General features: G+C 41.7%; 1 protein-coding gene across 1 annotated transcript in view; it reads right to left on the bottom strand.

The window, feature by feature from the left end:
• sorcs3 (sortilin related VPS10 domain containing receptor 3) overlaps positions 1-18598 on the bottom strand; it is a gene marked incomplete in the record, with an annotated part of 346527 nt that overhangs the window by 41365 nt on the left and 286564 nt on the right. The window contains 4 exon segments of the mRNA XM_036137616.1: positions 3785-3897; positions 5735-5858; positions 6465-6598; positions 12020-12206. Of these exon segments, the coding sequence (XP_035993509.1) occupies positions 3785-3897; positions 5735-5858; positions 6465-6598; positions 12020-12206 (558 nt within the window).

Below are 18598 nucleotides of genomic sequence, written 5' to 3'. Positions count from 1 at the left end.
CCGTACATTTACTCATAAATACCTGAGCGGTTAAGATCAAAGTTCAGTTATTTGTTTTTAATGAAGCAGCATCCGCTGAGTGGAAATGTTCTTCAACGCCTTTCGGCCAGCAACAGTAAGAGGCTTCACTAGAGTGATGGGCTGCATTAACCTTGGAGTGAAGATGTGGGGGAGGACCAATATTGCAGACTGTTTGAGGCCGGGTTGTGAGAAATGTTGATGGAAATTGTGAGGGAGGTAGCTGCAGACAGGGAGAGTGGAATGAAAATCTTTATTGCTTAAAATGTGATCAGGACCAGGAGTGGTACTGAAACGAGCCCAGGTGAAGAGTGCAAAGTCTTTACTTTAGAGACCTCAGTGGTGAACTTAAAGTGAACAACCAGTCCGTTTAATGGACCCTGGCTTTAATTGTGAGTTTTTTTTCCCTCTTTGGTTTCTATGTTTTAAAGATGTTTACTGTTCCGTAGAGCCACCGGCCTCTGAGGGAAGCAAGAGAGCTCAACTAGAACAAAATGGAGGAGAAATAAACCGTCCTGTCAACACTTGGACAATATGTTTGCCTGGAAATGAACTTGATGTCAGCAGCCCTCGGATAAACAGATCTGCGCCGATGGAGAGGAGCTGATATCAAACTGTGACAGGATATTGTCAGAGGATAAAAACAAACAAAAGCAACAATTCAGCCACCAGCGTAATCTAATAAAAGCCGTTTTAACCTGCTGTTTTCTTCTAATATTTCACCGCAACATGGGCTGTGAGGAGATTTGTGCTGTTTGGGTTAAAGAAATGAATAAGAAAATGATAAAAAAGTATTAAATAGAAAACGGACAAAACAAATAATTGGTTTATTTTGACATTATTTTGTATTTCACACCTCTATGAACATTAAATAGTCGGAGTTGCAACATATTTGTTTCTTGTTCATCAATTGCTGCATTTCAGACTGAAATTAATTTTCCTTTTTTAAAAAAACAACAACAATTTGAATTTGTAATTCCCTCCCATTGCTTTGATTCTGGTATTAAATATACCAAGTCATTAAGAGTTTCACATGTTACTTTGTCAAATTGTGCAACATCCTGGGAATGATTTCTTTAACCTCAGCCATTGTCTTGGTGAACAATGCTTGGGCATCTCATTTATGAAGCTGGCTCAACGGGATTCAACGGGATTCAGAATTTCACTCCTGAGACTTGTAATCATAGATAAACTTTCTCAGCATTCAGAACTGCAGTGGTATTCATGCTTGCTGTGGGGGGGCCATAGCTACACATAAGGAGACTTTAAATGAATAAACAGGCCTATAAGTCCGCATCTATTTTATCAGAGTTTTCACATTCCTCTCCCCGATGATCACCAGGTTGACATGTTCCACAGATCAACACATCAATGGTGCAACATGAATTACTGAACAGATTTAAATATTGACGCTATGCTGCACAACGGATGCTGGAGAACCTTGCACATGGGAGAATCAGGAAGGCCCATGATGTTAACTGGCTAACATGCTGATTTAGACGTAGAGGAGGAGGCGCTCTTTTTGACACCATGCATGCTTAACATGGAATCCTAAGCTGGCGGCGAAGTTTGAGAAACCCTCACCTCTCCTGGCCTCCACCCCCCTCAGAATGACGCTCCAGATGCACAGCTTCCTCCATCACAGACATTTCGACTGAGATATTTCTGTGAGGATGTCTTCTGAGATTTAAGACTGCAGCAAGGTTCACTTTTTATCAAGTTTGCCATTGTTAACAATGGAATATCAGCTGACTCATTTAAATACACATTGCCTTTCATGAGGTGCTTTCCATTCACCATCCACGGCTGAATGTGGGCGTGTTGCGAGCAGAGCATGAGGAGGAACCTGGTTACCAGACCTTCACATGCAGCTGTCATTTATAAAGAGAAACTGATTGCTGGTGTGTGCGCATGTTTTATAAATCTGCATTATTTTTTTGCCATATACCATTTTGAGCTTTTGGGCATATGCAAGCTTTTAATATAGATCCTACACAATGTTTTATAAAGGAGAGCTCTGGTCTTACAGGCAGCAGTAGATGCTCTAAACCCTCAGCTGGATCTTTCTACATATTGATAATATGATAGAGGCTCTTTTACCTTTTCCAGCAAGGATCTGGAATTCTGATCCATCAAAACACAGTTCACATTTTTAATATAAGATTGTAAGAGAAATTAAAAATTGGTAGAAAGAATATTCAGACCTTTTATTCATATCCATTCTGCAGTTCCTTTGTTATGTGTTGTAATCCAAGTAAAAACACTAGTATAGCTACCATTGCTCATAAAATCTGCAGGCGCCTTGTGAAATGACAAAAATAACCCAGCAGGGTTAAAATAAAGTGCTCTGTATTAAGTACGGTAGTTTATCATTCACATTTCTGCACCATAACGAGATACCTGTAAAGGGGCACAACACAAGACAGATGTTCTGTGCTTTGAACTTAGTCAAGTGTAGGTGGGGAGTGTGATATGCAGCAGCAGAAAAGACACACATAGACTTGACATGAAGGGATGTGACAGTGTGCATTGTGCAGGGAAGGGATTTTTTTAAGGATGTGCAGTCCTCCATGCACAGCTTTCTCATTGTCTGCTCATTTGTATCATGGCTTTTACATCTAAAAGGCTTTCTGCTGTTTTAAGGAGTAATTCGCAGCTCTTTATGTGTATTTGTTTAGTTGCAAAATGTGCAATCTTATCAACGACAACCTAATAAAACATAATTGAGGTCCTGAATAAAACAAATGCTCGGAAGATATTATGCTATTATTTATAATAGGATGGTTACTAAAATAACAGCTGCAGGGTATTACAATGTTATAAACTGCTCCTCCTATATATACGATAAAAATGATGTTTTAATAAAACCAATATATATATATATATATATATATATATATATATATATATATATATATATATATATATATATATATATATATATATATATATATATATATATATATATGTGTGTGTGTGTGTATAGGCTGCACTTGTCTATAAGCCACAGATATCCACATTGTAATGTGGGATATTTACACACATAATGTTACACGGAAAGCTTTATCTTTTATTTAATTGCTGGTAACATATACAGTTAAATTTTTTTACCCACAACTGCATCCTGGGTGCATAGACGACAAACAGACAGATGAGCTGGGTCAAAAGCATGAATGTGATTCTGGGGGTTATCAGCGGTGCTCATGAGCTCTCTTGCTGTCATTATACAATATTTCTCCAGGAGCCCCACCTGCAGCTGCAAGACTCAATCCGCTGCTAAGATGGCTTCAAACACCGCCATCAAATACATCTAGATATTCATGAACTGTGGATCGGGAGATGAGTAGCACTTAACAATGATAGGCCACCTACCCACACACACTCTCATACGCTGTCCTCCTACGACCGGGCGCACACACACACACATCAGTGTGTGACAGTGACAGGAATCGTTACTCTTAGGTCTCCACCAAAACCCCCGTGAATTTAGTTCTGGGATAATTTTATCGGAGACTGTTCAAATTAAGGAACCGGAGTCATCACGAAGCCATCAAGGGAGGGAAGGAAGGCAGAGGCGTCTTCACACCTGTCTGATAATGAATCGCAGGGTGGCCCGAGGGTGTTCGCTCGTCGCATCGCCAAGTATTGGGCAGGAAAGAGGTTTGGGAGATAATTGTAAAAGAGCAAACTGAGACAGAGAGAAGGGCGGATCTGAGAGGCTGAGACAGACTGAGGGAAGACGGAAGTCAGAATGAAAATCACTCACTTGTAGCAGAGCCTTCTTAATTACTCTGCCCACATCCTGCCTCCACTCGGGTATGTCGGGGTTGAACTCGTCCAAGTTCGGGGAGAAAGATAAAAGCAGAGACTTGAAGAATTCTGGGGACGAGAGTTGGGGGAGAATCAGCCATTAATTCAGTGATCAGAGGCCATCCCTCTGAAGGAGCTGCTCCAAATATCATTCTACTCAAGTTGAGTTTTCAGGTAGTTAAAAGTTGATAAAACCAAGAGGCTTCCTCATAACCCCTGAACATCCTGATAATTAGAAAATGTCCAAGCTTCAGCCCAATTGCTGCCTTTTCCAGGTACTCCCTTTAGTCAGACTCAAATAAGGATAACTACTGTACTCTGGAGTGTCCAACTGTAATGTGACTCCATTAATGTGTGGGTTCTTTCTTTTCAGATACCGTTTCATTATAATTAGATTAAAGTTTGGAAAAAAAGGTATTTAGTCAAGTTCTCCTATTTAGAAAGATGAGAGAGGTCTGTCATTTTCATCTTAGGTACACGTCAGCCATGAGAGACAAAATGAGAAGAAGAAAAACAGGGAATCACACTGTAGGATTTTTAAAGAATTTATTTGTAAATGATGGTGGAAAATCAGCATTTGGTCACCCACAAACAAGCAAGATGACTGGCCTTTACAGACCTGTGACTTATTCTTCAAGAAGTTCTTCTGTCCTCCACCCATTACCTGTATTAATGGCACCTGTTTGAATCCGTTATCTGTATAAAAGACACCTGTCCACAGCCTCAAACTGTCAGACTCCAAACTCAACCACGGCCAAGACCAAAGAGCTGACGAAGGACACCAGGAAGATAACTGTAGACCTGCACCTGGCTGGGAGGAGTCAATCTACAACAGACACACAGCTTGGTGTGAATAAATCAACCGTGGGAGCAATTGTAAGAAAATGGAAGACATACTAGACCATTGATAATCTCCATCTGGCGCCCCACGCCAGTTCTCATCCCGTGGGGTCAAAATAATCAGGAGAACGGTGAGCAAACATCCCAGCAGTATATGAAAGACCTGCAGAGAGCTGGGGCCATAGTAACACTACGCCTGTCCCCCTGCTTCAGCCGGCAAATGTCCAGATCCGCCTGAAGTGTGGCAGAGAGCAGATGGATGGTCCAGAAGAGGAGCGGGAGAATATCATGTGGTCAGATGGAACCAAAATAGAAGTATTTGGCACAAGCTCAACGTGTTGCGTTTGGAGGAAGAAGAATGTTGAGCTGCATCCCAAGAACAAGATGCCTACTGTGAAGCATGGGGGTGGGACCATCATGCTTTGGGGCTGTTTTTCTGCAGGGGGACAGGAGGAATGAGCCGTATTAAGGGAAGAATTAACGTGAGATTTTAAGCTAAAACCTCCTTCCATCAGTGAGACCATTAAAGATGGACCATGGCTGGGTCTTCTAGCACGACACTGGTCCCAAACACACCACTCAGGTAATGAAGGAGGGGCTCTTTAAAAAGCTTTTCAAGATCCTGGAGTGTCCTTGCCACTCTCCAGGCCTCTGCCCAGACCATTCCAGCTGTGGAGGAGATCTGCATGGAGGAATGGGCCAAACTACCAGCTAGAGTGGTGCAAACTGGTGAAGACTAACAGGAAACGTTTGACCAACAAAGGTTATGCTGGAAAGGCTTGAGTTGAACTTTAGTTATTGACCAAATACTTATTTTCCACCATAAGTTATAGATACATTCTTTATAAATATCACAAAGTGATTTTGTTTCTCTCATTTTGTCTCCCATAGTTGAAGTGTACTTCTAATGAAAATTACAGCCCCCTCTCCTCTTTCTAAGTAGGAGAACTTGCACAATCAGTGACACACTAAATACATTTTTTACCCCCACTGCGTAGAACACACTGCTAAAATATAAACCATACTCCCGCGTTTTTCTTGGGTCATGTTGAGAGCAGGAACTGACCTTGGACGGCTATGGTCTTGGTGTCCTGAAGGATGGTGTTAGCGGATGCTACTTGAACTGTGATGGTGTGCATTCCTTCACTCCTGAAGGTGTATGAGATACTTCCATCCAAGGTTATCACCGGCTAAAAGCACAAAGTCAACGTAAAGATGAACAAAAACCTACAAGTATTTCAAAGCATCCAAAATTTAAAAGTATAGCAATTGTTTAATAGAATAAGTTGCCTTAATGTTGCTGCAGATGTAAAGAGGACAGAGAAATCTGACCTCTTTACATCTGCAGCTCTTTAAATGTTTAGTTTCTGATATTTTGCTGTCTGAAGCTGACACCATGCTGCTTATATATATATATATATATACACATTTCCCATAGGACGATTCCATATATATATATATATATATATATATATATATATATATATATATATATATATATATATATATATATATATATATATATATATATATACATATACATTTTTTTTCACGGTGGTGGATGGGGGTGATAACCACTAAGGGAAGAAGAAGCTGTCTGATTAGATGGTTTCTGATGTTAATTTGGGTTTTCTGTGTGGGATTTCTATGTTCTTTACATCCCTGTGAAGGTTAGTTTGAGGAGTTCTCCATTTTAACGACAGTAAGCTTCCTAAAAGCTTACAGATGTTGTTTTTCTAATGCTGCCTGTAAAGAGCCAGGACCAGACTAGAAAAGTGTTGCCATAGAGAAGTTACCTCTGTGCTGTTGCCAAGCCACCAGAAGTAGGTGACAGTGCGTGATTGGCTGGGCAGGACCACCGCTGTGATGTTCACCTCCTTGTTTCTGATAACCACGAAGGGAGCAAGAAGCTGGACGTGCTCCACTGGACCTGTGGAAAAAAAACCCAAAGAAAAGAGATGATCTCATCGACAGTAGCCTGCAACAGGTCAAGTCTGAGAGCGAGTTTCTTATTCAGACTCAGAACGCTCAGAGTCAAGATCACAGATCCCCAACATCCAGGGCTGTGGAGGTTATTCCAGGAGACTAAACACTTCAAATCCCAGCACTTTGGTTTGACAGGTATCTGTTTCTGCTTTTTATTTTTTCCTCAGACAGAAGCTCTGCACCTGAGGTGAAACCATGAATAATCCAGAGGTGTGAAAGCGACTGTGAGCCTTTACGTGTCGGCTCTGCAGTAAACCGTCAAATTGTCTGACTTGTTTTTCTTCATCTTGTCACGAGCATTCTGGGACGTGATCTGCCCTGTGCCCCCGTCCTGAGAACAGCATAAATAAGTCAGGGAAATGGATGGATACAAACATTTTTAGAGCAATTATAGCAACTCCCAGAGAAGATTACCTCACAGAAAGAGGGCTCAGGGTGCTTTAGCCTGAAGTGATGAATGGAGCTTCTAACCTTTTATGGTACTTACTGGATATGTACTTCTCATTGAGCGTCATGGGGATGTTTTTTACACTATTTCAATTAGACAGGTGGCTTTTTACTTTATTAATTAAAACAGAAAAAAGGCTGCACAGGGATCTACACATTTCCCATGGGGGTGATTCCAATTTCAAATTATCTTAGAGCCTGAAGTTGTACTTTTTTAATAGTTTGGCTGATCCTGTGACTTAAGGTGTGACTTATATCAAATAATACAATATGTTTTTAAATGGTAATTCATACTGACCAACATGAATCTAAGGAGTAAACAATATAGCCTCAAGAGCGCACTCTAGGCTTCTGAAAACGATATGCTGCTCATGTACCGCTTAAAGATTAATTTAAACATTAACTAATGGAAAAGGGTAGAGTGCCTTCTCCGGGTTGGGGAGGATGTGCTGCCCCTAGTGGAGGAGTTCAAGTATCTTGGGGTCTTGTTCACGAATGAGGGGAAGATGGAGCGGGAGATCGACAGGCGGATTGGTGCAGCGTCTGCTGTGAAGCGGGCGCTGTACCGATCCGTTGTGGTGAAGAGAGAGCTGAGCCAAAAGGCGAAGCTCTCGATTTACCGGTCGATCTACGTTCCTACCCTCATCTATGGTCACGAGCTTTGGGTCGTAACCAAAAGAACGAGATCCCCGGATACAAGCGGCTGAAATGAGTTTTCTCCGTAGTGTGTCTGGGCTCTCCCTTAGAGATAGGGTGAGGAGCTCAGTCATCCGGGGAGGACTCAGAGTAGAGCCGCTGCTCCTCCACGTCCAGAGGAGCCAGTTGAGGTGGCTCGGGCATCTGGTCAGGATGCCTCCTGGACGCCTCCCTGGAGAGGTGTTCCGGGCACGTCCCACCGGGAGGAGGCCCAGGGGAAGACCCAGGACACGCTGGAGGGACTATGTCTCCCTGCTGGGAACGCCTTGGGATTCCTCCTGAGGAGCTGGCCCAAGTGGCTGGGGAGAGGGACGTCTGGGCCTCCCTACTGAAGCTGCTACCCCCGCGACCCGACCCCGGATTAGAGGAAGACGATGGATGAAACATTTACTTAGAGACAAGAAAGACTGAACACGTTTGTATGCTGTATCTCTGTTTCAGCATGCATTCAGCCAGTGGAGCGTTGCGTGGTGCAAGTTGAAACAGGAGCCCAGACTGCAAAAGATCCCCTTCATTGGGCTGTCTGTGAAGCTAACAGCAGCTAGCATCAGCTTATGTTGTTCAGGCAGTTTACAACATTGCTGATGCACTTTCAAAAACTTCTCTGACCTTTCTATGTTGCTCTGAAATATCTGCGCCGTTAGTTTAGGATGCAGCTACACCCAGGGTCTAATTTTAGCATAATTTTGACAACTTTCAGCATAACGGCCTGTTATGCTGAAATGCACTGGTGGTAACTTGCTAGTTAGAATTTCTGGCTTGTAATGCTAATTTAACCAGTTCAGCCTCCCATGTTATTCTGCCTGCTGTGGATGCAATCGTGTAATTGAATAAATTGCCTTACCAGATTTAATGTCCGTTTTTAGTTTTGGATTTTTTGTAAACAAATTTCTAAATAAATGCAATTTATAGTCTGGTGCAATTTAAATAACCCATTTATTAACCCAGTCATTTATTTTTCAAGAGTTTTAAAGAGCCTAAATACAAAAGTCCAACATAAATTTATAGAAGTCATTTCCACAATTCCACGAGCGCTTTGAGCATACAACATGCAGAGATTGATGGATGGATGTTGATTTTAAGCTAAATGCACCAAAAGCACACGACTGTAAACACAATTTGGATCTAAAAAAAATCTGATTCCTGACCTTGTGTAGAAACACTGGTTGCAACAAAGAAACTAATTTAGTGTCAACATTTACTTTAACTTAATGTTTAATTTTTCAAAGGAACTGATCATACAAGTCATGGTCAATATTACGCAAGCAGAAGCACTTTATTTGTAACCGTTAAATAAAAAGTATAACCTGTTTGCAGGGAAGGATGAAGGAGAAAACATCTTCTTTCTAAACAGAATGTAGCGGCACAACCTATTTTTATAAAGCTGCACCTGAATGAAGAAAGATTTTTCAGGAACAATGTCCTTTGAAGAGATGAGACCAGTTATTGCCTCTAATTAAAAAAAAAACAACAAAAAAAAAACAGATGGGGACCAAACAGTTCAAACCAACCGTCAACCAAGGTGGCAGAGGGTTGATGATTTGGGCTCGTTTTGCAGCCACCGACCCCTGGCACCATAAGTCACCAGTTCTTACTCTGCTGAATACTAAATATTTCTGGAGTCTAATGTGAAGCTATGTGTCCAAAATCTGAACAACAAAAAAGAATCAAAGTGTTTCAACGGTCCAGGCAAAGTCCGGACCAAAACATGGTGGTAAAGCTGTAAATTAGCTGTTCAGAAACTAACTTCTTGAATTCTCAAAGACGTCGAGATTCATTTACGCTACGTGCTGAAATGAAAAGCTCAGATGAAAGATGATTTATTTTCTGTTTATCTGTGACTGTAATACTTATTTTTTTTAATAAGGAGTGTAAAAACATTCAACCCATCCACTCTGGTGTCCAAAATTAAACCTGCCAAACAACAGAGCTCCTGCCTGTCAAATCTCTGCAGGCACTAGACCTCAGCACTGATTCTCAGGGAATGTTGAGTCTGTTGGTGCTAAAATAATTAAAAAAAAATGACTCGATGACATCAGGTATTTAGTTTGACATGATACGTTTTTGGGTGAAGCCACAAACCTCCCTGCTCAGAGAGCCTAATGTTAGCCGACAGAGCTCATAGCTGCTTTACACTAATCTGAGGCTGAACCTTGCTGCTGTGGACAGATGTAACACGCCGATGCATGGAAAACCTCTGACAGCATCTGTTTGTGTGGCGCTGTGATCCGGGCTGCTCGTCTTGCTCACTCTCATCCTCTTTAACCAGAACTAATCTTTATCCCCACTGTGAGATGCTCGGTGTGTCTTTGTGCGCCCGGGCCCGCTCCTCTGTGTAAACGGGACAAGATGAGAAAGTCGTTTGGCATTAAATACGTTCAGCTGAGAAACGGCTGCAGTTTTTGGCGTCTCCCCCTGAAGGTATCACCATCCAGCTAAATTTACGGCTGTCAGAAACGTATTAATACGGAGCGCACTGACACGCGAGGATGGCAGAGGTTAAATCAGAATGGATTGAACGAATCAGGGAAACAACATGACAGAGCGACCATTTAACACTTACTGAAAGCAGCTTGTATAATTCCCTCAGAGTGCTGAAAATTATACTTTTTTTTCGTTGTGTCTGAGCGGAGCTGCGGAGCATGACAATCGTGTAATTTGTTTTGTTTGCTACGGTGTGAAAACCTGCTTCAGCTTTAAATTAGCTATTGTTCTAGATCTTGAATCTGATGAAAGGTATTACCTGCAGTGGCCTTAAAGGCCTCCCTCTCCGCGCGCTTCCCGCTGCATGAAAACATTTCATAAGCGACTCAGTTATGACCTTTTCTGTCAAAATCTGTGTGAATAGCAGACGATGCATCCTCCGTAATCCTCGGTATCACTCAGCGCCCTCATTCTTCAATAAGTTTAGCTTGGATCAACAGAGTGTTATTGATCTGAAGTTACTTTTGGCACCAGAAGCATCACCAAATGCAATGAGGAAAAGATGGTGAAGCTGCAGGTCAAACGTAAAAAGCCTTAGCAGGAACTTCAACATATTGTTCTGAGAAAGATCGACAGAAAGAACTGATACAGTGGCTTGGAAAAGTATTCAACCCACTTATAATTTTTCATATTTTGTTGCCTGTCGAGTTTTTATCATTTAATCTACAGAACATGTCGACAACTTTGAATATGGATTATTTTTATTGTAAAGCAAACAACAAATAAGACAGAATAACAGTAAACCACACACACACACTAGAGTCAGCACACCAGCTGCCAGCGTCTTTGTATCAGCCTCTATGATCTCACCACCTCTCTGCCCATTCCTCTGGACTTTGACTAGGCCGTTCCAACACATTGAAATGCGTCCCCTTAAACCAGACCATTCTTTATCGCCATGCTTCGGGTCATTGTCCTGCTGGAAGTGAACCTCCGTCCCAGTCTCAGATCACAGACAGACGGTTCTGATCCAGAATATCCCCACAGCAGGATGCTGCCACCGCCATGTTTCAATGTGGAGATGATGTTTTTTTTGGGGTGATGCGTTTGGGCCAGATATGAAGGTAGTGGTCGACAGATTACACTTTAGTCTCATCAAACCACAACACCGTCTTCCATACATTGGGGAGGTGACCACGTGCCTTTTTGACAAGCTCTAAATATGCCTTTTTATTTTGACCATTAAGGGCAAAGATTTGCAAAAGCAGAACTTCCTCCCTGTCCTATCTGCTGGGTTCCCTGGTCTTCATGATGCTGTTCTTCAATGATGTTCTTCAACAACCCTCAGAGTCCTTCAGAAATCTGCTGCCTGAATGCAGAGATTAAATTAGACAGAGGTGACCTCTGTTAGTGATTAGGGGCTTTTTGAAGCCAGTGATAGGATTTCATTTCAGGGGTGTTTCTCTGAAGGGGAGCTGAATAGAAAGCCCCAGAACTAGTTAAAGGTTTGTTTAAGCAGAAAAAAAAGTTAAAACCACATGCACAATGCTTTGTTTGAAGGAAAAGCGAGCCCACAGTATGCTGAACGCACATGCTCACTTCACTTTTCAGATTTTGTTTTTTCCCTTCCTCCTCGTAATCACACACTATTCGGTCTTCAACATAAAATACCAATAAAATTCCCTGATGGTTGTATCATGAGTAAAGCTCATGGGGTGAGAATGCTTTTGCATTGTGCCGTATGTGACATCACAGGAGGCAGAGAAGCAAGTACGTCTGGATGTTTCTCATCACTCACATGTGACGTGCAGGAATAACGTCGTGGTGTCTGAGCCCAGCGTGTTCTCTGCCAGCGCAGTGACTCGGAATATCCCCGCTGACTTGTAGACGTGTTTGATCCCCTCCTCGGTCCAGCTCAGGTTGGAATAGGAGACCGCCGTGCCATCGCCGAAATCCAGCTGGATGTTTGTCCTCAAAGAGTCTCCCTGGAAGGCAGCACAGAAGAGCTTAGCTCATATTTAAAAGTATCGCTGTATGCATGAGTTCATTTCAGCTGAATGGAGCCCAAAACCAAAATGAAACAACCAACTGAGACGCTGGTTTCCTCTCTCATGGGAGGACTACTGTTCAAAATACAGTATTATTATTATTGCTTGCCTAATATAACACAGCATAACACATAAGATACAAATACTTAACATAAAGACACAATGAGGGGAAACCAGATTAATGTAGTATCAAGGTTGTTCGAAAAGGTTTTAAACACCAAGTTCTTAAAAATAGAACGTCCCCATGGCTCCGTCGCCATATTTCAGTTGATTATTTTTTGTTAACTCTTTGTTTCACAAGTTTTAATGACTATTTTCATCTTGAATCATCACTAATACATTATGTTTTGACAATAATTACAACACCTATAAACTGTCTCATAGAAAGTACAACAAATCTGTCTCGTTATCTTCATTGAATTTCTACACGCATTAAAAAGGACATTTGTCAATCATTATGAGAAATACCAATCAATAGAAGAATAAACTACAACCATGAAAGAAATGAAACTGAGATAAACTCAAAACTAAACATTTCCATATTCTATTTAGACTGTTTTGGAGTTGCCATAAATACGCCAGCTCTGGGATTGATGGGTAACGGCATACCAGATGAGACTGTAAGTGCTTTATACTTGGTTGGGGTCACAGAAGCAATAAGTGAAAATTCATTATTTTAGATAAAAATAACAAAAGAATAATGATACAAAGAACTAAAGGTAATGTTTCAGATGGTCTATGGTATGACGTCACACCACATCTCTATGTGGTTCTCCAGTCTCTTGTTTAAATAGCTGGGTGTACGCCTGTATGCATGCCTGTACGTGCATGTGAACAGCTGCCACTCAGGCCTTAGCCCCTCCCTGCCCTAAAATACCACCATCAGAGCGCTGCAGCAACATGGCGGAGAGCACCACCAGTAGCTTTATAACATTATGAGTTACTTACTTCTTCACTGCACATGTTACTCTGAAAGGTGATGTTGTTTTGCTGTGTTTCTATCCTTTGTAATTATGTGTACACAAGGCAACTGGTGAGAAGGGGAGGAGAAATGGGTGCCAGATTGTAGCTAAAGTGGATGTAGAGAGAGGCGTGGCTCGCATTGCATCTTGTTTTGGTCTACAGAAGGTGCTAACGTGCCACCTGGGGGTGAAAAATTGCTTATTGCTCCTTTAAAAGAAATAACTGAGTTTGATCCTTAACTTTGAAAGATAAATCAAAGTAAACATATTATGTATAACCCTTTTAGAAATATTATCCTGCACTATTAAATACATTTATTTTCCTTATCAAACCTTTGGCCCTGATCTACTTTGAGGAGCGGTGACAACCTGACAGCATTTGGCTGATAGGGGAACTTTAAGGTTTGTTTTTTTTTGGTTTACAATGATGACATCAAGAGGAAGCGAATCCCTGTTGTAAGCATTAAGGAACCTGGAAGCCCAGTTAGGGTATCTACAGGTTTAGAGAGCATCTTTGACGTGTTTCTGTTCTTTGTTCTTCCCTCCTGTCCTGTTTAGCTCGATGGTGTAAAGTTCTGATGACATAAAGTTTGTGTTCCAGATGGTGAGAATTAAAAATAAGATATTGGTGTGTGTGAGCAGGTTTACTGTAGACGTCAATGTTGAGGCTTCCATCGCTCTCCATGATCACCAAGCAGTCCAGAAAGGGAATCTTGCATGAGGTTTTGACTTGGCCTTTAAATTCCCCAGATCTTAATCCAATCCAGCATCCATGAGGGCCACGCCTTCCAAGTTATTGCCATCAGATACCAAAGCACACTTTTAGGAATCAGGAATGTCTTTTCAGGACAAAAGGGGCCGACACAGTATTGGCCAAGTGTCGTACCGTTATGCCTATTTTGTGTATATATTCTGCATGAAATGTATTTATGTAACTATTTGATTAGAAAAATCATTAATTAGTGATGGACCTTGTTTTTAGGATGTTTTTGGTTGTTAGGACACAAAAGTAAAAGCTGGAAGCTCTTTGAGTCTGAGCATTATTTACAGCCACACTTTAAACATTTACAAGTTTTGTTTTTCACAGAATGCATGAAAGATTAAAACATGACTATAAGCTAAACTCCTACTTCTCAGCTGTAAATAGATTTCAAACAAAAACAATATGGCTCAGACTCATCTCCATTGTTTTTATCTACAAACCACCAGTGAATTAGTTTTCTGTGCAGGTGATTCATAGGAAACTGGGTTGTGAGTGAAGGAGGAAAAATATATTTTTTAATTAACTCAGGGTTCTGTGTTTGCATCCATCAGAGCCTGCTAGCTTTCACACAGTGCACGAGGTCTCCAGGGAACCACAGCTGCTTCGATCCGCGTTTTGGCACACACGACCGTCGGTGGCTCCAGCTTCAACAGCAGACGAGGCCATCGAGTCGACCCACCAGACTTCCGCTGTCACAGCCTGGGAGTCCCTGTTTTCAGTCCTGGACTACAGGACCAGCTCCACCAAGGAACATATAACACAAAAATAAATGCTTTATTGTTGTTTTTCCTCCATTTTGTCTCTGCCCATCGGTATCTGAGTGTATTCTTTGTTTGCATTTGGATGTGGGAATGCAGGAGGTCTGAAGGAGGCTTTGGGGAATATTTTCTGTCTCTCTGTCTAGAAAATGATATTTTTAATAAGTGGATGGACAGAACAGGAACAGCTAGGCATCCTGGGTTGACACTCTGGCTATATTGCTAAGAACCGTAATGAGTTGGCACCAAAGCAAGACTCTGGCTCGGTGGCACCGATGCCGCTCTGCTCAGCATCTGCGGTGTTCACAGTCTATCTGAATTCACTCATCTGCATGAAAGTGACGCTGACCCGTCTCTCTGAAATGTCACCCTTTGTGTGCGTGTGTCTCCACGGGCTGGGCAGATCCAGACACAAGGCGGCGTGCAGCCTTGAGGCTGGAACGTTGCTGCTGGTTCCCAGCGACAGCGCCGCTGTGGAGGCTGACAGGCGTTTGGACACGAGGCCAGCATTTGTTAAGGTGTTAGTCCTGCACCTACAGTGTCACTGAGATGTGTGACAACAAAAGAACAAATGTTCTGGGTATATCTGCCGCGAGCAGACCTGATAACATGAATTTCTGCAGCAAAGGTCAATGCTGGCACTGACAAAAATATGCCAGCCGTTAGCCAAGAAACATAAAAATATCTGCAACTGTAATTTTTTTTTCAGATTATCCTCATTTTTATTCATTATTTAATGCTTGGAGAATTCCAAGTTGTTGTCCTTCCATACATATGGAAATCATAGACACAGACAGACCTGGCTGTGCTAAAATCAGCTCACCGCCATCTACAGATAATTTATTTATTTACAGAGAATCCTGTTGGGCAATTCTGGACCAAAACACAAACGTTTCTCACATCATCTTAATGCTTATTGGCAACAGAAGCTGACCGAAATCCATAAAAGTAACCGAAGATAGACCGAAAGGTAAAATGTTAAAATATATTTAAATATATAAAATATAGAGTGGGAAAAATAACTTTCAGTCACCAACAATTAACCGTTTCCCTCTTAATTGGATAATCAGGTATTTTGGATGTTAATGAATGCTTCATCTGACTGGAAGGCACCAATAAGGTATTGATAAAATCTAACAATTTCTTCTTTATTCTTAATTATTTTTGTGACATGCCTGTTTCATTTACTATCATCAATATCTTAGGTGACTGAAAATGATTTTAGATCTAAATCTACCAGAGGTTTGAATAAATATGGTCTTAACTGTGACTGATTTATTAATACTGCTTCAACAGGCCACTTTATCATTAGGTGCACCTGTTCAACTGTCAGCCAATCACATGGAAGCACCTTAGTTCATATAGGCAACTGGTTTTGGTGGAGAGGGCTTGACTTCACAGAGAGGATCAGAATGAGGAAGAAAAGGGATTTGAGTGTCTCTGAACGGCATGCTTGTTGGTATTTCAGAAACTGCTGATCTGCTGGGATTTTACAGAAAATGGTCCAAAAAAGAGTAAAAATATCCAGAGAGTGGCTGCTGTGTGGATGAAAACGCCTTGTTGATGTTTAAAGCTAAGGAGACTGGACAACCAGGTTGGACATAATAAATGGGCAACTGGGGCTCAAATAAAAACAGCCATGGTATGCAGAACGCCATCTCTGAAACTTGTATCTGATGGTCTCCAGCAGCAGAAGGCCTCACCTGGCACCACTCCTGCTTTAGGCTCTCAATGTGCAGCAAACAGCATCAAAGCGTGATAACAGACTTAAAAAAATACGATACTCTAATAAAGAAAAAAAATGCTTTTGGTTACTGAGCGATAAGAATGATTGAGGGCATGTAAGCTGTGATTCCACAGATCCTCAGATTGAACACAGTGGTTAATATTTTAGCTGGGAGCCCTGAGTGGCCTGGTGTGGCTGTCATGTTCAATCACCCAGAGCGTCTGTAGGGAAAGTCCTCGTGGTTTCCCACTGAGCCAAAAGCTCACTCCCCTAAATGAAGAACATGCACAAGAACAACTGTAGAGCATTTGTTAAAAATGAAGAAACACAATGAAAAGAAAAACGATAATCAAAGTGGAGAAGCAGAGTGAGAAAGTGCGCCCATGGCAGCAGTAGCTCCCTTCTGTCTGACTTCATCAGTTTCTCACGTTCATTGAGCGTCACACCACAGCATTTCAAGCAGATTGAGGTCATGATTTTGACTAGGCCATTGCAACCTCCTGATGTTTTATGTTTGTTTCTTCCAGGCATTCTGCTGTGGATCATTAAGGAGGATTCAGTCACTCAAAGAGAAAACCAACAAAGCGGACTGTCGTCGTTGTCTGCGCTCCAACTGAAACCGAAAACTGGCAAAGCTTTGGTTATTCAACAGAAATAAAGCCAAATCTGATTCAGTGCAGCTTTGAACTAAATTAAATGTTTATCCAGTAAAAGCTGAATGAGTGTCACGATCTCATCTAATCTTTCCTGCCTGCTGTTTTAAACATGAATCAGTCGTAGCAAAGTAAAGTAGCTGTATGTTCAGCAGTCAGGCTTGGTTTGCCAACATAGTACAAGGCACAGTTTTAAGGAGCCCAAAGCTAGGATTGTTCTGACTATATGACCAATTCTATCCTGTAAAATTATAATTTCTAATCTGATCTGGCCATCCTCTGGCCCCACAGTGGGGGTCTGCAGCAGCTACTCAGTCTGTGCAAGTTTAACCCTAACAGAGAGTTTTTGTGATCTCCACAACGAAGGAGCATCTGAAGCTGAATTTTCCAAATCGTTGTTCAGCAGACCAAGTATTGATGATGATGTGAAATGACAGTGCTGCATATTGTACATGTGCACAGGTGACGTTAAAGAGGCCCTTCTTCTAGCCTGTTCTACCTCTTTTAATTAAAGTAAAGCTTTAATGAGAAACCTGCAGGTGGCTTTCCTGGCGACATCGAGAGTCTTCATAGTTTTGTCTGCTTGAAGAATGATGTGTACATGAGCGTCTATGTGTTTCTTTTTTTTATTTATTAAATGGACTAATTTAGTCTGAAACAAAGGTTGAGGTGACGTCCTGGATGACTGAGAATCTGCATCAGCGTGTTCGTACCCGTGCGTTTTCAGGTCCAGATAATTTGATTGGTCACCATAGCAGGGAAGGAAATATTTAAATTCAGTTCATTTAACTTTTTGCAATCTCAGGATGCCTGAAGGGCTCAGATTCGTCTTTTCAGACAACTATATATACAGATAGGAATGAGGAAATGGTGAGCAATCACACCTTTCACCATGGAGATGGGTTCTGGGTCTTAGAGGCCAACATGTTCTGATGCAACATGTTATGATCCAGGGGGTAGAAACCGGCTCTCTGTCGGCTCGTTTTAGCCATCAGGGCTCTGTAGCGCCGCCCTGAGGGCAGAAGTCTGAATAATATGTGACCAGGATGAGTTGGGTGGACAGCTAGGTTAGCTGCTCTTTCACTGGACCTGGACCTGGACCTGGACCTGGACCTGGACCTGGACCGGTACCGGTCAGGCATGGAGGGAGGGTCGGTCCTGATGCTTTTTTAAAAGTTCTACTATTTTACAATAGTTGGATTTTTAGTTGTACTTGAGCAAGATTTGACTGGAGTGTTTCACTCAGTTACAGTTGAAATCAAATCAGTTACTGAGATAAAGAAAGAAAAAAACAACAACACTGGAAGCAACAGCTTATTTGAGCACAGAGCGACTGGCTGGTGCCACTGCAAACAAGTCATAACTAGAATGCAAAAAAATAAATAAATGTGCTGCCCAAAATCTTATTTGACTTGGATGTTTATTAAATTATACTCCATTCAGCTCACACAGGAATTATTCTACTCT

This window comes from Fundulus heteroclitus, chromosome 5 (assembly GCF_011125445.2).
Source record: "Fundulus heteroclitus isolate FHET01 chromosome 5, MU-UCD_Fhet_4.1, whole genome shotgun sequence".
NCBI lineage: Eukaryota > Metazoa > Chordata > Actinopteri > Cyprinodontiformes > Fundulidae > Fundulus > Fundulus heteroclitus.
The sequence above is the reverse complement of the archived record's forward strand: the minus strand, read 5'-3'. Positions and strand labels throughout refer to the sequence as shown.